At 51.4% G+C, this 27,384-nt stretch overlaps 6 protein-coding genes across 6 annotated transcripts; 3 read left to right on the top strand and 3 right to left on the bottom strand.

Moving 5' to 3' along the window:
• Positions 1-265: 265 nt before the first annotated feature.
• On the bottom strand, positions 266-6,631 carry J7337_004245 (uncharacterized protein; the record flags this gene model as incomplete). The annotated part of the gene is made up of 2 exons (XM_044821941.1): positions 266-1,383; positions 1,435-6,631. 2 exons carry the CDS (start codon positions 6,629-6,631, stop codon positions 266-268), a joined length of 6,315 nt encoding a protein of 2,104 aa, XP_044683274.1.
• A 4,252-nt stretch (positions 6,632-10,883) lies between these two features.
• On the top strand, positions 10,884-16,557 carry J7337_004244 (uncharacterized protein; the record flags this gene model as incomplete). Its single annotated transcript, XM_044821940.1, has 3 exons — positions 10,884-11,403; positions 11,461-16,397; positions 16,447-16,557. 3 exons carry the CDS (start codon positions 10,884-10,886, stop codon positions 16,555-16,557), a joined length of 5,568 nt encoding a protein of 1,855 aa, XP_044683273.1.
• Positions 16,558-17,265: 708 nt separating this feature from the next.
• On the bottom strand, positions 17,266-17,716 carry J7337_004243 (uncharacterized protein; the record flags this gene model as incomplete). Its single annotated transcript, XM_044821939.1, has 2 exons — positions 17,266-17,523; positions 17,615-17,716. 2 exons carry the CDS (start codon positions 17,714-17,716, stop codon positions 17,266-17,268), a joined length of 360 nt encoding a protein of 119 aa, XP_044683272.1.
• Positions 17,717-18,564: 848 nt separating this feature from the next.
• J7337_004242 (uncharacterized protein) lies at positions 18,565-20,118 on the top strand (the record flags this gene model as incomplete). The annotated part of the gene is made up of 1 exon (XM_044821938.1): positions 18,565-20,118. The coding sequence occupies one exon, from the start codon at positions 18,565-18,567 to the stop codon at positions 20,116-20,118; it is 1,554 nt and encodes a 517-aa protein (XP_044683271.1).
• A 1,687-nt stretch (positions 20,119-21,805) lies between these two features.
• Positions 21,806-23,766, top strand: J7337_004241 (uncharacterized protein; the record flags this gene model as incomplete). The annotated part of the gene is made up of 3 exons (XM_044821937.1): positions 21,806-22,739; positions 22,790-23,131; positions 23,183-23,766. The coding sequence occupies 3 exons, from the start codon at positions 21,806-21,808 to the stop codon at positions 23,764-23,766; spliced, it is 1,860 nt and encodes a 619-aa protein (XP_044683270.1).
• A 423-nt stretch (positions 23,767-24,189) lies between these two features.
• Positions 24,190-27,327, bottom strand: J7337_004240 (uncharacterized protein; the record flags this gene model as incomplete). The annotated part of the gene is made up of 4 exons (XM_044821936.1): positions 24,190-25,582; positions 25,614-25,665; positions 25,734-26,702; positions 26,754-27,327. The coding sequence occupies 4 exons, from the start codon at positions 27,325-27,327 to the stop codon at positions 24,190-24,192; spliced, it is 2,988 nt and encodes a 995-aa protein (XP_044683269.1).
• Positions 27,328-27,384: the final 57 nt, after the last annotated feature.

The following is a 27,384-nucleotide window of genomic DNA, read 5'->3' as shown; positions in this document are numbered from 1 at the left end:
GATTTATGAACCAAATTTCATCATCAAGCATTCAAAAATTCTCTAAAATTGTAGCAAAAACAAACGCCCCTCTAGCTAAAGATAACAAGATACATCATAATATAGGTGGTACTCATCATGCCAGGATAACAATCCGGCCGGGAATCTGTAAACTCTCTTCGTGATCATCCATCCATCTCTAGTCTTCCGTTACATCATGTCTCTGCATGGTCCCTTTTCTTCTTTTTTATTATATTTCCCTTTCTCTTTGGTTTTCCAAACTTACTCAAGCAGCACGGCCAGAACCTTCATACTCGCCACTGGAGCTGTCGCTACCCTCAACACCGTTGGTAGCGGTCTCGTCCTGGTTATACTTCTCCCAGTTGGCCAACACAGCACCAATCTTTGGCGAGTTGGTCAGCTTGTACACATCCTCGAAATACTCCTTGGTCAACGCGAACGGCTTGGCCGTCACGTTGGGAATATACTTTCCAACCAATTTGGAGGGGTCGATGGATGTCTTGTTAATCTTCTTAAGCAAGAAGGATCGGAAAGGCTTGACACCAGATCGAAGGAAGGTCGAGTGGAAGGGCACATCAATACCACGGAGAGGAATGGTAGCGAAGCCACGCTCCAGCTCAAGAGGTGTGGGCTTGGCAAGAGTCTTCTCGGCACAGCCGCGGATGATCTCGCGGAGATGTCCCTTAACCTCCTCGATGTTGTCCTTGACCTCTTCAATATCAATCTTCTGGATCTTGATGAAGTTGGTCACACCAGCAAGAGTGTCGAGCGCACGGAGATCACCAGCGCAAACATACTGCATATTGGCAATGTTGTAGTTGACAATCTCAAGGAGCCAGCCAGTCTCCTCGGCAATGTTGTCAACAACGAACTGGAGAGCGGCTTCGTTGAAGGTCTTGCTGATGCGGCTAGGGTTAACAGCGCACATGGAGTAGTTGGATCGGCCAGCAGCGTCACGCTCGACGGCAACCTGCATGGTGAGGCCACGGTAGAACACAACGGACACCAAACTCTCAATTGGCATGACCTCGGCAAGGGCAGCAAGGGCCGAGTATTCACCGAGAGAGTGACCAGCAAAGGTGCTGTTGTTAGGCACAAGTCCCTTGGCCTTCATGTCCTCAAAGCTGGCCTTCTCCATCAAGGTAAGGGCAGGCTGAGTGAACTGGGTGGCCGAGAGAAGTCCAGTAGGGGAGCGGTAGGTGTATGAGGTAGTGGTCTCATCAATCTCCTTGAAGATCTTCTCAGACTTGATGCTACCATCCGCAGCCACGGTCTCGAAAGTCATCGCAATGTAGTTCTGGCGGATAGCCTTACCACGGGGACCACCGAAGTGGATGGTGAGCTCCTTAGGGTTGTTCTTGACAATGTTGGTAATGGAGAAACCTGGGATATATTAGCAGACGCACATTGATAGTACCGATTCATGCAACTTACCATAGGCGTCGAGGAGGTACTTGTCGGCGCGATCCCAGACCTCCTTGGCAACGGGACTGCTGGCGTATAACTCCATACCCATACCCTGTTCCTGAGAACCCTGTCCAGTGAAAACGTAGGCAGTCACAGGCTGTTCAACCTCGGCCTCGCCCTCAAGAACCTTGTCCTCGGTCTCCTTGTTGCGGACCTCCACCTTGATGATCTTGCGACCAGAGACCATGCCAGTGTGTTGAAGCTTAACCTCGAGCTCATCGTTGGGCAGAACCATGCCAACAAGCGAGGCGTGGAAGCTTCGGACACGGCCAATGTTGTTCTCGGCGGCCCAGGTCTCGATCAGGCTTCGCACGGATGCACTAGAGTACATGCCATGGGTGATGGTACCAGGGAGGTTGGCATAGCTGGAGAATACACGAGAGACGTGAATGGGGTTGTAGTCACCGGACACGCGAGCGTAATTCTCGTTGGAAGCAGGGGCTCGGAGAGCGAGAGGAGACTTGCCGCTAAGGGGGATGGAGTTCTCGAAGTTGATGGGCTGGTCGATAGGTTGGCCGTTGCGCTCAAGGTAATCAACAACAGGGTTGCCGTGAGACTCTCCAGTCTCATAGTCGACGCTGCCGACCTGGATGATCTCCTTGGTGGGGAGTTCAAGCAGAACCTGGCCGCGGGTCTCAATGCTGCTGAAGACAGCCTTGTTCTTGTAGCGAACCAAGCTTTGGAGACGGAAAGTCAGAGTCTGGCCGAGCAAGTCGATGTTCTGAGGAAGCTCGTCGACGGAGAACCACTGCTTGGATCGAAGAATAGCAACATCCTGAGTAGTGGCCAGATGAAGCTGGATAGGAGTCTCAACCTTTCGTTGGAAGGTGTTCTCGTAATCGGTATAAGTACCACGGTACAAGAATTGGGAGGTGACCTCCATGACAGGCTTGCCATCACGGACGAGAGTACCACAGACCTCAACCATCTTGCCAGCCTCCTGGTTGATGACGGCGTTGATCTGAGCAGTGGTGGAGACCTCGTCTCCCTTCTTGAGAGGCTCAGCGCCAGGGATCATGCGGAACTGGTTGGAGAGATGGACAAGCTTCAGGAGGTCTCCATCAATGGTGCGAGGGAAGATAGGCTTGGTAATGGCCTTCCAGCCGATAACAATGGCAAAGTCCATGGGAGCATAGACAGTCTTACCAGGTCGGTCGACAAAAGCCTCTCCGTGGTTGCCAACAGCGTGCACGAAATCGTTGATAGCCTCGCCAGTGATGGTAGTCTTGCCACCATCGAACTTAGCAGTAACATCAGCGTCGAGGTCGAGAGGCTCTTCGCCGAACCACGCCTTCCAGTAGAACTCCTTGATGCGGTCATTGCGGCCCTCCATGACCTCACGGATAGGAGAGTATCCAGCCTCAGGGTGGTAGGTGAACTCTAGAGGCAGAGCAGCAGGCTTACCGAGAGCAGTGGTCTCCTTGATCATGTTGACCTGGATCTTGTTCTCGCCGACGAGCTTAACCTCGATGACGTCGATGTACTGGTTGTGGCGAGGCTGCTCACGAACAACAATGGTAGTCTTGGAGGGATCATTAGGATAAGAGATCTCAACAAACAGACCACGAGAAGGAGCAAAAATGCGTCGGATAGGGTTGGTCTGGAACTTCTGGCCTTGAGCAACAACATCGGCCATGAGCAGGGCATGGCGCCAGTTGCGGTTGGGTCCAGCAAGCAAAGATAGCCATGAGTCGAGCTCAGGGAGAGTGGCAGCGGCAGACGATGACAAACGGTAGGTGTTCTTGTAGGTGTCGTAGCTGACAGTCAAGCCCTCGACATCAAGGGGCATCTCGGGGTCAACGAGCTTACCACCGAAGTACTCGATGTAAGGGATGGTGGCCTTGTTGTTGTTGTAAAGATCCCGGGTAAGGTACTCAACATGAGACTCGTGGATGCCATCGAGGATAGACTTGATGGGTTGATCAATCTCAGTGGAGAACTTGGCAGCGGCAGGTCCCTGAAGGATGCAGGTCCGGCCAACATCCTGGCCAACGACGGCATCGAGATCCTCAGATTGCCACAGGGAGTCCTTCTTGAAGTAGAACTCGAAGTTGTCGTCAAAGACAGGGATGAAAGTGACAGGCTTCTGAGTGGGTCGCATGCACATGATAAGGAAGTGCTGAACATCCTGGGCGTTGATGATCTGGGTCTCGGCATCAGGGTAGGCAGCGAGGATGCGGTCAATCACCTCGAAAGGCTCGTTGAGCTCGGAGTAACTCTGGAGAAGAGAGGCTTTGCCGGGGGTAGTGGTCAAACGCTCCTCAAGGCGGTGAATGTAGTCACCGACGAGAACAGTGTAGGAGCGGTCAATCCAGCGAGACTGGTGCTTGACGTAGAGGAGCTCGACAAGACGACGGAGAACATCAGCATAGGTCATGTCGTCAAGGTCACAGGCCTTGCCCTCCTTGTTGCGACCGAACCAGACCTTCTGGCAGTCGTCGTTCAGCTTTTTGATGATGTAGTCCTTGTTCTTGTTGAGCTCAGCAACTCGCTTCTCCTTGGGGAGACTGAAGATCTTCTGGTCCATCTCAGCCCAGAAGCGAACTCCCCGAGTGGCAAGCTTGTGGATAGGCTCACCCATCTCAGATCGGACGGTGAGAACACCACCAGCCGGTCCCTTGTAAGTCTGCTCCCACTCGCTGTCCTCAAGACCAGGTGCGGCGACGATAGCCTCCTTGGCCGCCTTACTGGTGTGAGCCTCCTTGGCAACCATCATGCGGCTACCGAACAAGCAACCATCGAAGGGCATGGGAGGATAACCGTACTTCTTGGCCCAGTCACCAGTGATGTAGGGGTAGGTGTCATCAGCACCACCGAAACCACTACCAGCAACAAGAATAATGTTCTCTTGTCGTCGGATACGGCCGTACATCTGGAGGATAGGCTGGTGGAAATCCTCGAAAGAGTGATGACCACCACCACGGCCACCAGTCCACTGAAGCATGACAGGGAAGTGGGGGTTGGCCTTGGCGATATTGATAACAGCCTGGATGGCATCGACGGAACCGGGCTTGAAGCTGATGTGCTTGAGGCCGAGGGTCTCGATGTACTCCTGGGCGACCTCGATAGAGGGAACACCAGCACCAATGGTAAGACCCTCAATGGGGACACCCTCGGATCGAAGCTTGCCGATCAAGGGGATCTGCCAGGCCATAGCACGGGGGTTGACATAGATCAGATTGACAGAAATACCACGACCAGCAGGGATGGCCTTCTCGATCTTGGTAATAGCATCGGTCATCATGGGGCCAATGAAGTAACCACCGCCAGCAAGTTCGATGTGGTATCCAGCGTTCATGGTAGCGGCAACAAAATCCCAGGGGACAGTTGCGGGAGTCATACCAGCAACGACGATGGGAGGGAGACCAAGGAGACGGCTCATCTTAGTATCGAGGTATGTTCGGCCACTCTTGTTGGTGACAAGCTTGGGACCAAACTCCTTAACCCAGTCAATGGCATATTTGACGGCATTTTCCTCATCTCTATCGAAGAGCTCAGCCTTGTAACCGAGGTCGTTCATGCCACCATCGACAGTACCAGCCAAGATGACACGGACGCCAGTACCCTCCTTGTTTCGGCTGGTCAGTACGCCGAGACCGGAAACACCACCAGGGCCGAAATCAAGAATGTGGGTGGCATCAGGGAAGACAGTAGCCTTCTCCCAGTTGACAGGGTCGCGAGTGATCAAACGGACAAGGGCGGGAACAATGTTGCCCTTGACCTCTTCTCGGAGATCTTTACCAGTGTTGGTATCGAACACGGCAATTCCGAGATCACTGGAGTCAATTGAGATATCCTTGAGATCCTCATCAATCATGGCGGTAGCCTCGGCGAGGTACTTGCTGTGGAAAGGTGCGGTAATGGGGAGGAACCGGTTGGCGAAGCGAACCTTTCGCTCTGTGTAGGGAATACGGTTCTGATCCAGGCCAACAGGGGCCTTGACCTTGCGCAACTGAGCGTTAAGACCGTAGAGGGAGGTTGGGGGTCCTGTCACAACCAAGTTTCGTGGGCTGTTAATGAGAGAGATGCTGATGTGACGGTCCTCGGGAAGGTAGTGGTTAGTAGCATCAATGTGCTTCTGGACCTCAGCCTGAGGAAGATCTCGAATGCTAAGCATAGGAGTGGGTGCACCCTCGCCGTGCTCCTGTGACTCGCGAAGCATGGTAGGGGTCATGGAGGTGATGGGGAATGCCTGCTGGCTTCGTGTTCCGATCCAGAAAAGCATGGTAAGAACAGAGCTGGTGATGTCTCTCCACGAGTCCCAAGAGTCGGCAGCGGCAGTTGCAGCGGCCATGACAATACCTTGGGAGTGACCAGTGGAACCAGTGATTCTCTCGCGCAGCATACCAGGATGCACACCAAGAACCTTACATGTCACCTCATAGTGGGCAAGCTGGACGAGGCCAATAAGCGGGAAACTGACTGGTGCCGAAATGAGATAATCGACATCGGGAGTAGAGTCCTGGTGATGAAGCCAGTTCATGATATCAAGACCCTTAGGGAACATCTTCTCGGCTTTGGGGTTCTTGGAGAGAGTCTGGAGCAGCTCAGCTGAGCGGGTGATAAGATCACCGACAAAGCTTGAGTACGTCTTGAAGATCTCTCGCAATTCCTCGAAATACTCCTCAATATTACCCTGACCGCCGAAAATTGTGTAGATTTCGGCGTCACCATCCTCAGCAGCTCGGAAAAGGGCTGAAGCGTGGGGCTTGATCGGTCGGTTGCACACAGCACGAGCGGTGTAGTAGCTGCGGATGAAGTCGAGCTTCTTAGACTCAATGCCAGGCAAACTGGCAGCAATGGCGTGAGCTTCATTGCCACGGAGGAAATTGCGCTCGAACTCGTTCAGAACGAGCTTCAACACCTCCTCGTAGGAGCCTTGCTCGTCATCTTCACCCTCATCAACCTCATGAGCAATGAGGCCAAGGTATCTGGCGACCAGGTCGGGAACGGATGATGGCTCGTCATCCTGGGCAAGCTCGTCGGTGGCTTCGGGAAGAGTAGCGACAAACTTGTCTTTCAACTGAGAGGCGTGGAAATGGAGGTTGGTGGGAATGAGAAAAGAGGTCTCGAGGGAGCCGTGGGAGAGAGTCAACGGCCGAAGAGAAGCGCTAGATCTGGGGGTGGAAATGCCCGTTTGAGGGCCTTGACCGGCGCCGTACATGATGAGTGAAGGGTATCGAAGAAATCTGCAGTGGCGAGCAAAAGTGAATGGTTAGTTTGCAATTGGCGGTTGAAACCCTTCTCGGGGGGTTCAATGGTCACAAACCTATCAATTCAAGTCGTAACACACCAGAAATAGGATCTGATGCTTTCCCCAAGGACGCTGGTGAGAAGAAACCGGCGGTCCTGATTTGCGTGAAGGCTGGCTGGTCCCCTGAAAGGTGGGAGGGGTTAGAAATTAGTAGAGAATAGCTTTAGAGTCGGTGGAGCGCAGCGCGGCACAAGACAAGACAACACCAGCCAGGCGCAAAGGGGATGTAGGGAGGGAGGGAGGAAGAAGGAAATGAGGATGATGATGGAAGAGGAAGATGAAGATGGACAATCTCAAGAAGGAAGAGTCGGAAGAAGAGGTCTAAGAGGGATTCAGAAATGGTTCCGGCCACGGTATAAGTCCAGAAGAGAAAAATCGAGCTTGTACCGGTAGCCGACTTGGGATTGGATTGGATTGAGTTGTCGAGGGTGTGGTTGAAGCACCCGAAGTCTTGGAGGGGCCGCCTCAATGGACTGGAGTAACAGGCCAAAATTTCAGTTCTGTTGGGGATATGGAGGGGTACGTATCCTGGCATTGTTTTTTCTACGAGGTGCACTGTAGGAGGGCAACTTCTTGCTCCCCCTCCACAATCCGGGCTATCTTAGTGAAGAAGCGCATCCACCTCCCGCCGTTGTGAGACTGCGAGAGCCATTGGCATGCACCGCATTGGCGGTTCGCTTGGTTCGCTGGGACCCCACGACATCAGACACGCCCCTTGCTGCATGACGCTCCTTGCCAAAGAGGGACAAGGGGACCATCATTTGCAGGGTTTGGGTTGGGAAGAAGGTCAACGAAGGTGAAGGGTCCTGGCCAAGGTACCGGTACTTGTATACCGCATTTCCTCTGGCAACAACCCATTGCTTCTGCCTCTGGAGAGAGGGCCGGGTGACTTCGGGCAAAATTACACCCAGCCACTGTTCTCCAAGGATTCGATCAGGAGGGCTGGAACAACATTCTGGAGCTATACTGGAGCATTTGTTTGTTCTTGGTGCGCCTGTGAGGCTGCTGTTGAGTTATGGTTGCAGCAAGCGGGTGGGCGGAAGGCTGATGCTGAATTTTGATGGGAAGTCAATTTGTCCGCTTCGGAACAACAGGATCCTCCCTGCAGACCAATAGTCTGATCCTATTGATCTGGATCTGATCCTTAACTTTGATCGCACTATCATTGCCACGGTGTGGCCAAGCTTGTTGGACGGGTTGCACTCAACTTAACTCAATTCCTTATGCGAGTGAGTTCCTATCTATCTCCGACAGCTATACCAAGCCATCGAATGATCGAGTTGTCATCATTGTTCCTCAGCAATGTTGAAAGCCGGGTTTTCTGCAAGTTATTTCGTCATACCTCATTCAATTCTCCTCAACAATTTTGCTACCAATGATTTCGGGCATTTCGGGTATGCTGACATTCACACGGTCGCCGCCTACCCGGAACTATCGTGAACTTCATTTGTCTCAATACAGTATCGAGCCGAAAATTCGTCTTCGGGGTGGCCATGACAATTGATACATTTCTTTTTAACTTAGTACCTAACTATAGTAAGGTAGTAAAGCGTGGCCAAAAGCTGACCTCACTACTAACTAACAATCTGAAATAATCATCCGGTCATTCAGACTTGGGGAACCATCATGAAGCAGTGGCTATTTTTCACCTCTGTCCATCGCCCAGCCTTTTCTAGCCCAGTATCAGTGAGCACTGATTTGAAAGTAGGTACTGTACATTTACTCAGCTCGGGAGTTTCGTGGGCCTCCCGTGTGGCTCCACTCCACTTTGAAAGACAACCATCAACGTCCACTTCCAATCTCAGCAAACAGCTTTCAGATGGGGATTGATTCAACATGAGCTGTTATAGGCCTCCAGTGACCCCGAACAGACATAGTCTGAATGGCATGGGTAGCAATTCCTGATCCTTGATCCTGAACTGATCCCAAACCTAACAGTGCACACCATCATGAGAACTCATGACTCCATCCTATGTTCGCCGACTCATGAGAGAAATTTTGTGCCTCCCTCCACCGCCTGGTCAACGCCTCACTCACATCCCCAACTCCCCCTACCAACAATGATTCGGCCCCCCACATTCTCCGTCAAGCTTCGACTTCCAGCTCATGGTGGGGTCAGGCTATATTGATCAGTAGGTAAGGTACCTACCTATCCAAGTCTCTTACGCGTAAAGTACCATACCAAGGAGAGCAAAGAAAACTCAGGACCTTGATCCTAAATGATACGAAGACTTAGGTAACTTAGCATGAGTTTAGGCTACCCTTTGCTGAGTGCATTTGGATATCCTATATTAAGTCCGATGTTTTCTTGCCCCGCCGAGGAGTAGAGTACCTTTTGCGATGTGTGGCCTCGAGTCGGCTCGTTTTGGTGAGTTACTGGAAATGGGACGTGTGCAATTGAGGAGCGAGAGAATTGTTATGACCTTCCTTGACTGCTTGGCCCTTATCCCTGGGCGGCATGGCGTCTGTAGATCTCGTTTCGGTTTCCATGCACCAACGGTTGTGGCTATCCGCAGTGGTTTTTGAGAGGTGCAGATAAGAGCCGCAAACATCTCAGTGACTTAGACAACGAACGTTTCAGCAAGTCAACTTAACTCTATTATTCAACGATGGCTTATTAGAGACAGACAGTAAGCGTGGAATGGCAGCTCAACGTCTCGACAAACTTGTTGCATACAAGAGGAGTTCGGATTTGCGGAAACCGACGGACAAACGAGAAGACTCGACGTTGAAATGTATCGGTACCTAACCGAGTACATTGAGCCGGATACCTAGGATGGCAGTTGAGAAAGACGCGAAATTACATTGACAAATGGAACCACTGGGAGTTGTTACCTGGCATATTCGAAATTTTGACAAGTTCATCACCACCACCACCTGAATCATTATCAAGACTTTGAATTATATGGCACTCCATAGCTCTAGTAAAAGCCTTCCTGAGGTTCATGGGGAATTCCTAACCCCGTACCCTACTCTCTAGCTTCAATGGCATATCTGACCTGGACCACTCAACCTTCACCATCCTCGCTTATTCGTACGAGTTCTGACTGGTAGCAAGGACCATCTGCCATAGCCTTAGACCCCTGGGGTCAATATTGATAGCCCATGGAATCTCTGTCGTCACCTTGCCTTTGATATTCCGAGATGGAGCCTATTCTTATCGTTGCTGGGCCGAGAACTTAATTGTCGACCAGTAGATAGCAGAATCGAGAATGCAACATAAGCAAGCCGCTCGGCCGAGCTATCAGTGGCTCATGAAGGCAAAGCCGAAAAGAAGATAGCCAGCAAAACCAGTTATCTCCATCTCAGTTCATCGATGTTGATGGTGCCCCAAAAGGTCGGTTTCTGGGGAAGATGCTCCCCTGGACGCCCCTGGCTGGTGCACGCCTACGGTGTTCAACCATACTAGAATAGGCATAGCACTAAAATATGGTTGAGGAGCGGGCTGCACGCCAAGGACCCGCCGCCATGTGTGGCTCGGGGATGTTCCAATGTTCCACTCAAGAGAAAGTACCGGATACTCAACCGTGCTACAGCGGGAGCGAGCGTACAGGGCGCCCTGTAAGGGTCTCGATGTACCGACATCTGCTCCTCCAACAGGTACTGTACAAGCCGCCAATTGCCCGGTGGAGGGGGGGCAAGGAGAGAACAGGCCGGGGTGTGGCCTAGAGCTTCCCCCAATTTTTTTTCACTCGACGACTTTTTGGTGGGCCAGTCGTTCAACAATCGGCTGCTCCCTCGCAAGTCGGTTACAGTCGTGATTACCTATTCGTACGGGCCATCCGCATCCCATTGACTGTTTTTGGCTTGATCCTTCAGCTCTGTCTCTTCTCTAATTCCTCCCATTGCTTCTCGCTGGTAGGCAGAACGGATTTTCACCTTTGGCCTTCATATTCATAGACTCTCCGGCCACTTTCTTCTGCCTCCGTCATCCTTCTCATTCTCCTTCCCCTCCTCCTCCCCTTCTTTCCATCTCCCCGCCAGCTTGGGATTTCATTACGACGGTTCCATATTCTCTTTACGCTGGGGTTAAGCGGGCCCCTAGTATATTCACCGTCAATTCGACCATCGTCTTGCACCAATTCTAGGTCGCCAATAGCCAGTTCGCGCTTTTCGAGATACCCCTTCTTTCAAATCCTCTCACGACCTAATACCGCCAAAAATGCGTCCCGAAGTTGAGCAAGAGCTTGCTCATACGCTGCTCGTTGAATTGCTCGCATACCAGTTTGCTTCTCCTGTTAGATGGATTGAGACTCAAGATGTGTTCCTCGGTGAGAGGACCGCTGAGCGAGTCGTGGAAATTGGTCCCGCTGATACTCTTGGTGTCATGGCTAAGCGAACCTTGAAGTCCAAGTACGAAGCCTACGATGCCGCCAAGTCCGTTCAGCGAAATATTCTCTGCTATAACAAGGATGCTAAGGAGATCTACTATGATGTTGATCCCGTGGAAGAGGAACCTGAGCCTGCGGTCTCTTCGTCTAGTGATGCCCCTGCAGCTCCTGCGGCCGCTGCCGCAGCTCCCTCAGCTGCAGCTGCACCCGCTCCCAGTTCAGGTCCTGTCGCCCAAGTTGCCGATGAGCCTGTACAGGCTGTCGACATTGTTCGCGCCCTCATTGCGCAAAAGCTCAAGAAGCCTCTCCTCGAGGTTCCTCTCAGCAAGGCTATCAAGGATCTTGTCGGTGGTAAGTCAGACTGAGTCTGGACCAATTGAGATATTATTAACGATCTTTTCTGCACAGGCAAATCCACTCTTCAGAACGAAATTCTCGGTGATCTTGGAAAGGAATTCGGTTCCACCCCTGAGAAGCCCGAAGACACACCTCTCGATGAGCTTGGTGCATCCATGCAAGCCACCTTCGATGGCAACCTAGGCAAGCAATCGCTGTCCTTGATTGCTCGACTTATCTCCTCCAAGATGCCTGGTGGTTTCAATATCACAGCAGCCCGAAAATATCTCGAGAGTCGATGGGGTCTTGGACCTGGCCGACAAGATGGTGCTCTGCTTCTCGCCCTCACAATGGAGCCTCCTGCGCGACTAGGCTCCGAGGGCGATGCCAAGGCCTTCTTTGACAGCGTCGCTAACAAGTATGCCACCAATGCCGGCATCAGTCTGTCTACAGCTACTGCGGCTGGCCCCGCTGGCGGCTCTAGCGGCGGCATGATGATGGATCCTGCTGCTATTGATGCCCTCACCAAGGACCAGCGTGCCCTCTTCAAGCAACAATTAGAGCTTCTCGCTCGATACCTCAAAATCGACCTCCGTGAGGGTGAGAAGGCTCACCTTAACTCCCAGAAATCCGAGAAGGTTTTGCAAGCCCAGCTTGATCTCTGGACTGCCGAGCATGGTGACTTCTATGCCTCTGGTATTGAGCCTGTCTTTACTCCCCTTAAGGCTCGAACCTATGATTCATCATGGAACTGGGCTCGCCAGGATGCTCTCAGCATGTATTTCGATATTATCTTCGGTCGTCTCCAGGCTGTTGATCGTGAGATTGTCAGCCAGTGCATTCGTCTCATGAACCGATCCAACCCCAAGCTCCTCGACTTCATGCAGTACCATATCGACAACTGCCCCACTGAGCGAGGTGAGACTTACAAGCTTGCTCAAGAGCTCGGACAGCAGCTTCTCGAGAACTGCAAGGATGTTCTTGATGTTGCCCCCGTGTACAAGGATGTTTCCCTCCCTACCGGTCCCAGAACAACAGTTGACGCCCGGGGCAACCTCAACTATGAGGAAGTCCCACGTGCCAGCTGTCGCAAGCTCGAGCATTATGTCCAGCAAATGGCTGAGGGCGGCAAGATCTCTGAGTACGGCAACCGCACTAAGGTCCAGAGCGATCTTTCCCGCATCTACAGACTCATCAAGCAGCAGCACAAGCTGTCCAAGACTTCTCAGCTTGAGATCAAGAGCCTTTATGGCGAGGTCCTTCGCTCGCTTGCCATGAACGAGAGCCAGATCCTTCCCAAGGACAACAAGGGCCGAAAGGTTCTGAAGAACAGCCAGAGCAAGGGTAAGGTCGAAACCATTCCCTTCCTTCACCTCAAGAAGAAGGGTCTCCATGGCTGGGACTACAGCAAGAAGCTCACCGGCGTGTACCTCAACTGCCTAGAGGATGCTGCCAAGTCTGGTGTCACCTTCCAGGATAAGCACGTTCTCATGACTGGCGCTGGTGCTGGTTCCATCGGTGCCGAGGTCCTTCAGGGTCTCATCAGCGGTGGTGCTAAGGTCATTGTCACCACCAGCCGCTTCTCCCGTGAGGTTACCGAGTACTACCAGGCCATGTACACCCGCTATGGCTCTCGCGGCTCCCAGATTGTCGTTGTTCCCTTCAATCAGGGTAGCAAGCAAGATGTTGAGGCCCTCGTGGAGTACATCTATGATACCAAGGAGGGTCTTGGCTGGGATCTCGACTTCATCATTCCTTTCGCTGCTATTCCTGAGAATGGTCGCGAGATTGACAGCATTGATTCCAAGTCTGAGCTTGCCCATCGTATCATGCTTACCAACCTTGTTCGTCTCCTCGGATGCGTCAAGGCCCAAAAGACTGAGCGTGGCTTCGAGACCCGGCCTGCTCAGGTTGTTCTGCCTCTTTCTCCCAACCACGGCACCTTCGGTAATGACGGTCTTTACTCCGAGTCCAAGCTTGGCCTCGAGACTCTCTTCAACAGATGGCATTCCGAGAGCTGGGCCAACTACCTCACCATTTGCGGTGCGGTCATTGGCTGGACCCGAGGAACTGGTCTCATGTCTGGTAACAACATCGTTGCCGAGGGCGTTGAGGCTTTCGGCGTCCGCACTTTCTCTCAGCAGGAGATGGCTTTCAACCTTCTTGGTCTCATGTCTCCCACTCTGGTTGATTTGTGTCAGAATGAGCCTGTCTTTGCTGACCTCAACGGTGGTCTGCAGTTCATCCCCAACCTGAACGAAACCATGACCAAGCTCCGCAAGGATATCATGGAGACTAGCGAGGTTCGCCGCGCTGTTGCGAAAGAGAGCGCCATCGAGAACACCATTGTTAATGGTGCCGCCTCCGAGGTTCTCTACAAGAAGAAGACAATTGATCCTCGTGCCAACATCAAGCTTGACTTCCCCAACCGACCTGACTGGAAGACCGAGATTGAGCCACTCAACGAGAACCTCAAGGGCATGGTTGACCTGGAGAAGGTCGTTGTGGTCACTGGTTTCGCTGAAGTTGGTCCGTGGGGTAACTCTCGAACTCGATGGGAGATGGAGGCCTATGGCGAATTCTCCCTGGAGGGTTGCGTTGAGATGGCTTGGATTATGGGTCTCATCAAGAACCACAATGGTCTTATCAAGGGCAAGCCGTACTCCGGCTGGGTTGACGCCAAGACTGGTGAGCCCATCGACGACAAGGACGTCAAGCCCAAGTATGAGAAGTATGTTCTTGAGCACTCTGGTATCCGTCTGATCGAGCCTGAGCTGTTTGAGGGCTACGACCCCAACAAGAAGCAGCTGCTTCACGAGGTCGTCATTGAGGAGGATCTTGAGCCCTTCGAGGCCTCTAAGGAGACTGCCGAGGAGTTCAAGCGTGAGCACGGTGACAAGGTTGAGGTCTTCGAGATCCCCGATAGCGGCGAGTACATCATTCGCCTCAGGAAGGGTGCCTCTCTCTGGATCCCCAAGGCTCTTCGCTTCGATCGTCTCGTCGCTGGTCAGATCCCAACCGGCTGGGACCCCAAGCGATATGGTGTTCCTGAGGATATCGTCTCCCAAGTTGACCCTGTCACACTTTTCCTTCTTGTGTCTACTGCCGAGGCCCTCCTTTCTTGTGGTATCACCGACCCCTACGAGTTCTACAAGTACGTCCACGTCTCCGAAGTTGGTAACTGTGTTGGTTCTGGTATGGGTGGTGCCGCCGCTCTCCGCGACATGCACCGCACTCGCTTCCTCGACCAGCCAGTGCAGAACGACATTCTCCAAGAGTCCTTCATCAACACCATGGCTGCCTGGGTTAACATGTTGTTGATGTCCTCTTCTGGACCTATCAAGACCCCTGTTGGTGCTTGTGCTACCGCTGTTGAGTCTATTGACACCGGTTATGAGACCATCATGGAGGGCAAGGCTCGTGTATGCTTTGTTGGTGGCTTCGATGATCTCGGTGAGGAAGGCTCTTATGAATTCGCCAACATGAAGGCCACAAGCAACACTGTTGACGAGTTTGCCCATGGACGTACTCCTAAGGAGATGTCTCGTCCTACCACTACTACCCGAAACGGATTCATGGAGTCTCAGGGTTGTGGTATCCAGGTCATCATGACTGCCAAGCTTGCTCTTGACATGGGTGTCCCCATCCACGGTATCGTTGCCCTGACCACTACTGCTTCTGACAAGATCGGCCGTTCCGTTCCCGCTCCAGGCCAGGGTGTTCTCACCACAGCTCGCGAGAACCCTGGCAAGTTCCCCTCGCCTCTTCTCGACATCAACTACCGACGCCGCCAGATCGAGCGTCGCAAGAAGACTATCAAGCAATGGCAAGAGTCTGAGCTCGAGTATGTTCATGACGAGATTGATGCTATGAAGGCTCAGGGTGCTTCCTTCGACGAGAAGGAGTATGCCGCGGACCGCTTCGCTCACATTGAGAAGGAAGCTGCTCGACAGGAGAAGGAGCTTCTCCGCAGCATGGGCAACAACTTCTGGAAGAGCGATCCTAGCATCGCCCCTCTGCGCGGTGCCCTCGCCACATGGGGTCTCACTGTCGACGATATCGGTGTTGCCTCGTTCCACGGAACCTCTACAAAGGCCAATGATAAGAACGAGTCCAACGTCATCTGCCAGCAGCTTCGCCATCTTGGTCGCAAGAAGGGCAACGCTGTCTTGGGTATCTTCCAGAAGTACCTCACTGGTCACCCCAAGGGTGCTGCTGGTGCTTGGATGATGAACGGTTGTCTCCAAGTCCTCGACACTGGCCTTGTTCCTGGAAACCGCAACGCGGACAACGTTGACCCTGTTATGGAGCAGTACGACCTCATCGTCTACCCCAGCCGCAGCATCCAGACCGACGGTGTCAAGGCCTTCTCCGTTACCTCTTTCGGTTTCGGGCAGAAGGGTGCTCAGGCCATTGGTGTCCACCCCAAGTACCTGTTCGCTACTCTTGATGAGAAGACCTACGCCGAATACTGCGCCAAGGTTGATGCTCGCCAGAAGAAGGCCTACCGATACTTCCACGACGGCTTCATCAACAACAAGTTGTTCGACGCCAAGAACAACTCTCCTTACTCTGATGACCAGCTTAGCAAGGTTCTTCTCAACCCTGATGCCCGTGTCTCTGAGGACAAGAAGTCATCTGAGCTTAAGTATGCCCCTGACTTCATGAAGAAGTCAGAGAGGGTTGTTTCATCAGCCAAGGCTAAGGAGACTGAGCAAGTCATGGAAGCTCTGGCTCTCAAGGTCACAAACAAGAACAGCCAGGTTGGCGTTGACGTTGAAGACATTGCCGCTGTCAACATCGACAACGACACTTTCGTCGAGCGTAACTTTACCGCTAACGAGATCTCCTACTGTCGCCAAGCTCCCAGCCCCCAGAGCTCTTTCGCCGGCCGCTGGAGTGCCAAGGAGGCCGTATTCAAGTCTCTCGGCGTCGCCAGTCAAGGCGCTGGTGCCGCTATGAAAGATATTGAGATCGTCAAGGGAGAGAACGGTGCGCCCACTGTTTCCGTAAGTCACCTTTATTCAAGTCGAACACGCAAGATGCTAACATTTGCAGCTTCACGGTGAGGCTGCTGCCGCTGCCAAGAAGGCCGGTGTGAAGGATATTACACTGTCCATCTCACACTCTGATAGCCAGGCTATCGCTGTGGCTGTTGCCAACTTCTAAGTGAATACAAGGAGAAGGACGGTTTGTACGGGTTTACTTTGGACTTTGTAATGGGCGTTTGATGAACGATGTTTCGATATGATGCCTGACTCTTTTGATGATATATGTTGCCGGCTACAGTCCATAGGGGGCCTATGGTGTTGATAGAACTTGGCGTAGACTGCGCTGAGTAAAACAATTTTACGCATGAAATAGACATTTTTACAGTTCCCCACGGTCCCTTGCTGTGATAGCCATGGGTAATGCAGTCAGTTTTCGTGGCCACGAACTAAAGCCAGGAACTTGAGTTGTGGTCAGTTGATACTCAATCCATGGGAATGGACATGAAATTTTTAGGCTTTGCATTTATGATGGATCATTTGCAATAGTACTTGCTTAGCCAACGTACTGCACTTAAACGCGCGCGCACACAACGCTAAAAATAAGAACCTGTCTCGTGCTGACTTTGAGATATGTCATTAATTGTTGGCACATGGACTGGGTTCTTCTTCCCAGCTTGTTTAGAGCTCATCCTGAGCTTCTACAGTCCACCAACAGGGCCGAGACCAACCTGGCAGTCGAGATGTCCATGCGGTGATACCAGAGGACCTTCGTAGTCCTCCTCTTCTCTTTGGTATCGTAGAATCCACTATGCCTTGTCGTGAGGTGTTGCGAAATCTAGGGCCGTTGGTTCAAGGTGTAGATATCATCGTTAACCATGTAATTATCTCATTGGCCCCGACCCCGGCCTCGGCCTCTTCCACCACGACCACGTCCGCGATCACCACGACCGCTGTGATCTCCCCTTGACTGTCCTCCTCTACCGCCTCGGAAACCGCCTTGCTGGCCCTTCTGTGATTCGCTGACCTGGTCGATGATCTCGTCGGGTACTCTCAGGTATTTGATCTGCTGCACATCAGTCTCCTTTTCTAGGTAAATAATCCATGGCGCAGTTGAAACGTACATTGTTTCCTTTGACATAAACCTCTGGTAACCTGACAAATCGATCGCCCTCCTGTACTCAACTCGTCAGTATATCCTGTTCGAAGGTATCGCGTTCGTGACTGCGGGCACATACCGGACTTGTCTGCACCACCTCCTTTAGTGTGAGGTTCATCCATGTATCGCACGAAACCAGGTGTCCGTTGAGTGTCTCGCCGTTCTTCAGCTCAACGAGCATGGGGTGGCCCTGGGCGGCATTGAGTAGTCCGAGGGGTAGCTATTCGCCGTCAGCTACTGCTATGCTAGCATTGTGCGCTGAGTTGATCAGAGCGCTAAATGGTGAATACCGAGCGTCAAGGGTGATTCCAACATACCATGGTCTAATTCGTTGCGTCGTAGCTATGTGGTTTATGATGCGCGTGCTGGAAACAGAACGTTGGGAATGGAACAAGCTCAGTGGAGCGCGGCTGTTCGGTGAGATCCAAGGTGAGAGCGGCTGTGAGCGGCTAACGCCTCGTAGAATGCATAGCCCCGTTAGCGGTAGTGGTCCTTATTCAAGGCCCGCTACTTTAGGTAGGTAGTTGTATGCGAAGTACAGAATTCATTCGCTTATCCGCAGAATCCATTTCTCAACATTGACATTGGCAACATAATCGTACGGCGAGAATGCCTTGTCCACGATTGGCGTATAATGGTGTACGACGCTGTCTCTGCCAAGCAACCTTTAGGCCTCATTCACTAAGAATCTTGAGCTCGGCAGGGCCAGGGCGATGGCCTCTATATCTAAAAACAGTCCAAAATCGCCAATATGGGACCGACATAGCCAAGGACGACAAAAGCACAGCTTTTATCGATAATGATAACTTATTGAGTTCATTTCATGATGAACTTGACCAGGCCATGTCTTCGGACTCTGGAGAGAAGACGGGATCGTTGAATGCGTTTTTTCAAGAACATGAGCACGGGCAAGCTCAGCAAAAGAGTATAGAGACGGGGCAACATGTTTATCAACCAGCCAAGCTAGAAGGCCGAAACCCAGCCCTGGCTAAAGTGTTGCCAGACTTGAATACCGTATCAATACCAGTGATGGTTGACGCCCTCAGGCGGTTACGGATGCCACAAGAAGAAGGCAATTCTAGTCTCCCTACCAACAGATATCTAAGAATCCTGAATATCGTTAGATTTCTTCTCAGACACCGCAACTATCCCCCCGATGCTTTGATCTATGAGAGCCTGATGACTGCTATGGCTGACCCAAGGGGGTCTAGCAAAGGAGTTCGCAAATTATTGGACGATATGACTTTTCAAAATGTCCCGCTTACTGCGGATATTTGCTACCTTGCTCTCGAAGCTCTCAGTGTACACCCAGACTATATCCTGCGGCAAGAAGTTGTGCAGATAATGGAGCAGCACTGGTTCGAATTCACGATGCCTGTCAAGCAAATCATTGCCGTGGCAATGTTACGAGAAGGCCAGTTTGAAATGGCCTTGAGTAAATTCCACCAGCTTTTAGAAGATCCAGGGCATGTGGATCTTTGGGTCTATGATATCTTTATTCTGGAGTTTGGTAGAGAAGGTTTCTTTGACGAAATGCTTCAAATCCTGCAGAAGCGAAAGTTTGCTCGTGGTTCCGACAGTGCTTTCAGAAGTATCCAGCTGATGGCCTTGGACATGTTCAGCCAGGGCTTCCACCATGAAGGAACAACTTTCGTATGGCGAGACGTTGTCAATATCCCAATTCACAGCCCTTCATATGGTATTCTTGAGAATGTTTTGGCCACTGGGGCCAGGCACGGTGACACTGAACTCGCCAGTCAAGCTCTTCAAAAGCTGGCGATTCATGGCAAGCCTCGCCAGCAGCATAATGATGCTATGCTGGAAGCGTTCGCTAATTCGGGGGATGTTACCGGTGCGCTTACACTTTTGAATCTGCAACAGAACAACGGACGCCTCCTTCTTCGAGAAACCACAATGCCCGTTCTACGGGCTTTACTCAAGAACCGCAATCTTATTAGCGAAGCTGAGGCTGCTATTCAAAGTATACGCAAAGAGGGGCCTGTTCCCCAGCAAGTCCTTATGGTCACGATCGAGGCTCTGGCTCGAACCCGAACTTCAGAAGCGGCTATGCACCTGTTCAATGACATGCACCTCCTCACCGGGAAAAGTCCCCGATTGTCAGATATTGGACTTCTTCTTCGTCATGCCAGCCAAACGAAGACGCAGTATGACCTTGCAGTGGCTTACAATTCCGAACTCGCCAAGATTGACACCACCCCGGTGTCAGTAGGGAATGAGAATTCTAAAAAGGATCAAGGCAATGATGATGCCACAGTCCCCGAGACGTGGATGGATCAAGTCGAAGCGGGCCCCGCCTTTGACGTGATAATCCCAGCATGCGCACAGATGGGCGATTTTGACCTAGCCTTCAAGTTTATTGACTATGCCAAGAATGCATCGCCCGATTTCCCTGCCTGGAGGTCTGCAAGTTGGGTTGAGCCATTCATCAAGCTGGCCCTTGATGCAGAGCACCCTCGGGTGTGGGAGATTGTCGACCTATTGGACCAGGGCCAAGATGCGCCAGCTATGATGATACGAAAGGAGCTTCAACGACGGCGCATTCAGAAGAGAGCAAGCAGTTGATAAAATGCCATGTTGCATAAGTCAACAGACATCAGCTCAAGAATGAGACTCTAGGGTCAAGAATGCACCGGAAAGAGACTATTACGTTACATTATCGTATCCAGTCTCTGGTTGCACTTCAGGGTCAGCATTAAACGATGTCGAACCTATCAACTAGCTACTGTGTGTATTTGAGCTTATCGTCAAGCAGGCCAGCTGTTGTGCGTGAGCGTCAATGACGTGACGAACATAATAATGCGACCTCTGAGCTTTCATGTCTGGCCTTGAAGTGTCATTGCAGTAAGCAAGGTCCCGGGCTATCCGATGTATTTGTATTTTGGCTTTAGAATGATTCTTATCAGGCCGGGGAGCGGGCGCCGATCGTTGAGTAGCTGGGGCGTTTGGGCCTCAGTCAGTGAGATATAAGGTCCTACCAGCTCCATGAAAGCTGTTGGCTGTTATGGTGTGAAGGGCTCAGATATTGTTGGGGTACGGAGTATATAAGAAGAGATTTCACTGTTCGGCCGAAAAAGGACGAGTACAATGAGTCACACGAAATGGTATACACATATTCAATCTCCGTTTTGAAAGCAACGATCTCAATTCAAAGCTGGTCCGTCGTGATTAATATTCCGTAGAGTCTCGGCATTCAAGGAAAAATTGAGGCTCCTCGACCGGGGAGACGTCGCACCGAGGGTGATTAATCCAGGGGCCTTGAAGCATATGATTGGGTGATCTTGACACCACATCCCCGGGACGATTGCTAAGCCTTTGACGGCAGATGGCGGAGGGTCTCACCCATTTGGGTCATTAGTGCTGATCTTTGGGGTTCAAGATATGTTTTAGTTTTTTCATTTGCTGAGCATGTTATGAGCTCGCGGGCTCTTGGAGCTTACCGCTGAGGTGAGAGACATGCGTAAGGAGGAGAGCCAAAGAGAGATATAGGCTGAGATCCAGAGATGAAAGACAAAGTAAGCAGCCAAGATGGACATATCATCGTGTTAGTGCTCACAGATCAACAATAGTCTAAGAAAAAGGCAGCCGAGCATCCGGATCTCAATGACGACATACGAATGCAGATTATAGATGGCCATCAATCTTACTGTAGACAAATTCAACTACCGTGTATATTTGACTGACTAAAACGTAAGAAGCCCGACTCAATTCGCAATAGATCCGCAGGCTAAAGTGAAAACGCATACAGTACTACAGTGTAAGTGCTCACGCAGATAAGCAAAACCTCACCCCGGTGATAAACACTAATCGCCCTCCAATCCTAAATGTCAGCCCTAAACTCCGCTTAGGTCCAGACTATTCCAAAACCTGCAGCTTGTTGATCACCTCTAGGATAATAGAGTAGGCCGAGCACCGAGCAGGGATTGGTAATAACGTCAGGCATGTTAGTCCGAAAGTGGCTTACATAGTTATGCTTGCTCGTATGGACCATATCAAAGACATGTGGAAGGGCTAAGATTGCATTACAGCATGATGGGTGACTAACTCCGGATTGCTAAGCTCCGTGGTGTAAGAGCTCGCAGAGAAGTAGACGAGTGGGAGAGAATATGAGTATAAGACGAGTGCATACCTCACGAGATTTGAACTCCAGATCTCAGTTAGCATAATAAGCTTAAAGAGAAACCTTCCCACTCAATAGCCTCCTCTTATCCCCCTTTGATACAGTTATCTCGATAAGAAGATATCCATCAATATGTCAGACCTTATCAGAGATGCTCCCTTGGGGCAACTCATCCGCTTCGTCACTCGCAACAAATATCTCCAATACCCAGAAGAAAAGCCCGACTTCAAGCTCCCAGAGTCTTGGGTTGCAGTGATTAACAACCCCGATGCTATCATCGAAGAGTCTTCTCCCAACGACAACACAGTCCTTACTGGTACAGCTCTCGCATCCTCAGCCTCATCTACTGTTGCAGCAGAGGAAGATCCCAAGCTCAAGGGTGAGAACGAGAAGAGCGAGAAGAACAATGAGAACGACGACATCGAACGTGCTGATCCTCAGCCCATGAGACTCCATCGCTCACGATCTCCTCAAGAAACCCAAGCCTACACTGTCGACAGACTCGAAGCCGATGAAGAGCACGATGTCGAGAAGGTCAAGTCTATCCCTGTTGTTCCCAAGCGAACAAAGGATGGCTCTATCCTCGTCGATTGGTACTTCAGCGACGACAACGAGAACCCTCATAACTGGACCAACAACCGTAGACTTGGTGTCTCCCTCATCATCTGCCTATACACCTTCGTCGTCTATACATCCTCTGCGATCTACACTTCCTCAACTGAAGGTGTAATGCGCGCTTTTGGAGTTAGCCAGCTCAAGGCTACGCTTGGCCTCGCACTATATGTCTTGGGCTATGGTATCGGTCCTCTGATCTTCTCACCCCTAAGTGAGATTCCTCGCATTGGACGAAACCCCGTTTACATTGTCACGATGTTTCTCTTTGTTATCATCTCTATCCCAACAGCACTAGTCGATAACTATCCCGGTCTCATGGTTCTTCGATTCCTTCAAGGCTTCTTCGGTTCACCTTGTTTGGCTTCTGGTGGTGCTTCACTGGGAGATATTTACAGTCTCATGGCTCTGCCCTATGCCATGATGGCCTGGGTCTCCGCTGCTTACTGTGGTCGTAAGTCTCCCTTACTCTCACTGTCTCTTGCTTTCAACTAACATGTGTAGCTGCTCTTGGTCCCCTGATCAGTGGTTTCGCCGTACCCGCAAAGAACTGGCGATGGTCTCTTTACGAGAGTATCTGGGCCTCGGCCCCTGTCTTCATCCTCATGTTCCTTCTCCTCCCTGAGACCAGCGGCGCCAACATTCTCCTCCGTCGAGCAGAGCGTCTTCGAAAGCTCACTGGCAACCAACGTTTCATGTCACAGAGTGAGATTGACCAACGCCACATGAAGGTCTCTGCCATTGCTGTCGATGCACTCATCAAACCTATGGAGATCACCATCAAGGACCCTGCCGTGCTGTTCGTGCAGGTCTACACTGCCATTATCTATGGTATCTACTATTCATGTAAGTTCGCTACACCATATCATTGGCATCGCGATAACTAACTCTTCTTAGTCTTCGAGGTTTTCCCCCGTGTCTACCCAGTCTACTACAACATGAACCTTGGTCAAATCGGTCTCGTCTTCCTCTGCGTTCTCGTCTCTTGTATGATTGGCGTAGGCATCTACGTCTCCTACCTGTACTTTTACATGGACCCTCGCATCGCCAAGCGTGGTTGGCCCATTCAAGAAAGTCGTCTTGTTCCAGCTCTACCAGCCGCCCTTGGTCCTACTATTGGCTTGTTCCTCTTTGCCTGGACAGCTCGAGCCTCTATCCACTGGATCGTGCCCACCATCGGCATCACCATCTACGGAGCTACAGTCTTCATTGTCATGCAATGTATCTTTGTGTACATTCCTCTCAGCTACCCAATGTATGCTGCCAGTCTCTTTGCAGCGAATGACTTCTTCCGAAGTGCTCTAGCTTGTGGCAGTGTTCTCTTTGCCCAGCCCTTGTTCGACAACCTCGGTGTTGCTAAGGGTACCAGCCTTCTCGGTGGTCTAAGTGTCATCGGCATCATTGGTATTTGGCTGCTATACTTTTACGGTGGCAAGCTGCGATCGCTCAGCAAGTTCGCTATTTCAGACCATGTTGAGTAGATAAGCAACATGCATCCAAAGACCGGCAACCTATCCCTACGGGAATACTTCGTATGACTGGACGAATGACTGGAAATTAATGTGATGGAAATACCATGGAGTTTGGCGGGACTTGAGAGGAATACATGAGTCAAGGTTAATGATCAGCTGAGTAGCACCTAATAATGATTCAAGCTATGTGATGCTTCAAAGATACTATCACATCTATCTGGTGAAAAGAAGAAGAAATGTGACAACCTACGATTCTCAATTGTCTGCCATTGCCGGGTATCTCCAGATATGTATGAGGGCCCTAACTCAATTCCTGTTTATGCCATCATTGCGCAAAATAAACCGATTCGCTAAACCCTTCCATAACAATTTCTCCTCCGCTCATAAGCCATAGATTAATAGTTAGTTGTGTACAATTGAGCACCCTGACTCCTAAACGCCTGACCATGGCTCATAGTTATAGCCAGATGACTGGCCCCCAGGATGAACAGAAGGGTTGTGAGAGTTTTGGAAGTACCAACTAGGCGGCTGTTGCTGGTTTGATGTTTGAGCCTGTTGGCCTGGGTGTGCAGATCCAGAGTATGATGCGTAACCCTCCTGCTGCTGTGGTTGCTGCTGGTTGTATGAACCACTGCTAGCACGAGTATGCTGTTGTGTGTTTGAACGTATGTTAAAGTTCTGGCGGGATGCCGCCGTTGGCTTAGACGCTGTTGTTTGTGCGTAAATGTTAGGTGTTCGATATGATGGGTTGGTGCCGTATGAGCGATCGTTTCGACTCGAAGAACTAGACCACTGGTTTGCAGTGGAAGGAGTACTCTGGTAAGATGTGCTCATGGTCGTCGGTGGTTGATGGCTTCCGCTGGCGCTAGTACTGCTGTAACGCCCATAGTCATTATAGCCAGAACCACTGGACATGTGTGATGTATCATAATGAGTGCTGCCTCGTGCCTGGTCAGTTACAGGTGTGCGAGACTGGTTTCGCTGGCTTGTTCTAGAAGTCGTGCGAGGAACCGCAGCTTGTTGATAAGGAGATTTGCGGGTCTGCGCCATCATGGCTGCCGCAGCGACGGGCGATTGACGTGCTTGAGCCTGCTGCATGACCGTGTTAGGAACTGCTGGAGCTTGTTGGGGGGTATCATTCGTTAGGCTCTGGTTCTTCTGTCGAGTCCTCCCACTTGAGCGTGTGTCGTATGTCATCTGCGGAGAGACGGACGCCATTGTCGTTGCAGGCATAGTCGTGTTGGAAGTTTGAGCCCAGTCTGATGGCTGTGGGTTTGCAGGCATGTTTTGCGCACTGGCTTGGCTGGGCTCGGACGGAAGACTTCTTCGTGTCTTGCTAGTGGTGCTACTTCCACCAACACTACCGCTACCAAAGGCGGTCCATCGCCTTGTTTCAGAGGGCGCGATCGTACCAGCAGGAGCTGGGATAGGGGGGGCCGGGTGGACCATGGGTTGTGTCACTTCTGGCAGGTTATGAAAGTAGTTACCTCTCTGCGGGACCGATGTGCTCATTGCTTGAGAGCTGGTCGAGTCAGGGTCTGGCTGAGGAAGAACTAGCCCGGAAGCAGGCTGGTAGTAGTTGCTCTGTGTGGGCTGGGTATCTTGAGTTGTTGCATCAGTGTCGGTGACCATGTTTCCGATATTCATCTGAGGGTATGAATAGTCCTGTGAAGTGTCTTGTTGTTCGTCATCTTCCTGTTCAGAACCCTCTCCCTCGGCATCTTCCTGCTGCTCTACCTCTTCATCCTCCTCATCACCATCGTCGTCGTCGTCACCATCATCAACAACAACAACGATTGCCTCAGACTTCTTGGGTTTTGTTGCCCTGTTTCTTGGTTTCTGTAGCGCATATTCACATGCAGTCCCTTGATCCGCACACTCGGTGCAGATTGGCCTCTCCCTCGGGCACTGGTTTTATTAGTTCAACAGTGTTTGATTAGTTTGAGGGGTATTAACCTTTGTTTTCCGTGCCTTACATGCGAAACAGGCTGTTCTCGACTTGCCCATCTTGTTCCTCTTACGCTTAGGAGTGGAAGTGTCGTCAGCAGCCTGAGCCACTGCTGTCTCAGTATCTGTGTTCACGTTGCTCTGAGCACTTGACTGTGGCACTAGCTCTTTGGTAGTTCTAGGTCCAGTTGAAGTTGTTTGGCTGCTCTGTGTTGAAGAGCTTGCCTGTGTTGACCCATCCTTGTTGCCGGGATGGACAATGCGGAGGCGTTCTGCACCATATTTGACAAGCATGTTCAGTGACTCGCGTTGCAACTCTGGTGCTTGATTGGCGAAGATACCAAACTGCTCAGGAGACAATGTGGTGGGATCGACACCAGCGTTGCTGAGCATTGTCGTGGCTGCTTCTTTTCGACGTGCTGCTTCAGCTGCTGAGACATTAACTGGGAAAGCAGCTGAAGCCATCTGGCCGTTTGCCTGCTGAGACGAAGTTCCATTCGTCGTTGTGTCCCCCATCAACCCTTGAGGATAATCGTTGAACCCTTGCTGCCCAGTATTGCCGGACGCTTCTCCGCCGTTCATATACGATGGGCCCCCTTGGTTTTGCCCATCGATTGCTGGTGCCCCAGGATAATCTGGAGGGATCATCGGCCCGTCTACTGAGTCCGCTGGTTGAGATGCTCCATTGTTTTTCTTCTTTCGTTTCCGGGGATTACCGTTCTCATCTTGCGCCTTTACTGTAGAGTCCCGCTTCTTTCGCTCCTTCTTGTCTTTCTTCTCGCCTCTAGGTTTCCTCAGCATCTTCTCCTTTGCCTTCTGCTGCTGCTCTAGAAGTCTCTGCGCGCCTGGTCCCAGTTGACGAGGAGCAGGCTTGAAGTGGGCGGCCAGCTCTGCAACTGTTTTGTGCAAAGGAGTATGGTCGTATTTCACGGTGATGGAGCGACTGCCACGGTTAAAGGCAATCGCGATCGATCCTCGACAGTCAAAGGCAGGCCGAGCTATCTCACTGTCAGCCAGTGAAGCAACTTTGGATGGCGCTCTGAACTTACCATGCAGAACCGGGTCAGGCTCTCTCTGACTGAACTCTCCTACTATTGTTTTCGTTTGGTTCTTTGCATTCTGTCGAGTCCATTGCTGATACGAGTCCTTGCACAAATATGTAAAAGTCCAACCCTGTGTACCGCGCGATACCTCTCGAACGGTCCAGGTACTCCCATCGGTTGAGCTGATTGTCGAAATGATGTGTTTTGCGACCGATCGTTGAAGCGTCGGATCGTCTTGGGGTTGATTCATGAGCGTATCATTGGCAAATACCACGCGCGATAGCTGTCCTTCATCCCGATTGCCATTCATTCCCACAGATTGCGCTCCTCGCAGTGACGGATCGATGTTGTTTAGGCTCTCGAGTGTCCCGTTCTCCGATTCAGACACAGGCAACTGAAATCGTACCGTGGCTCTCAATTCGATCGTCAAAGCCACATGTTCGGCCCGTGTGGTTGTCGCCTTGGCATCCAGAATGCTTCGTAGTTTGAGCTGGAGCTCCTCGACCGAATCGCATTGCGAGTTACTTGACGCGGCGGACGTCTGCGCGCCAAGACCGAGGCTTGCGAGGAAATCGGCCATGGTTTCTCGTTGCCCGCAAGCTGGCCGGCGTCGCGCCAAACGCAATAATTTTGAGTT

Source organism: Fusarium musae, chromosome 3 (assembly GCF_019915245.1).
Source record: "Fusarium musae strain F31 chromosome 3, whole genome shotgun sequence".
In the NCBI taxonomy this organism is placed as follows: Eukaryota; Fungi; Ascomycota; class Sordariomycetes; order Hypocreales; family Nectriaceae; genus Fusarium; species Fusarium musae.
The sequence above is the reverse complement of the archived record's forward strand: the minus strand, read 5'-3'. Positions and strand labels throughout refer to the sequence as shown.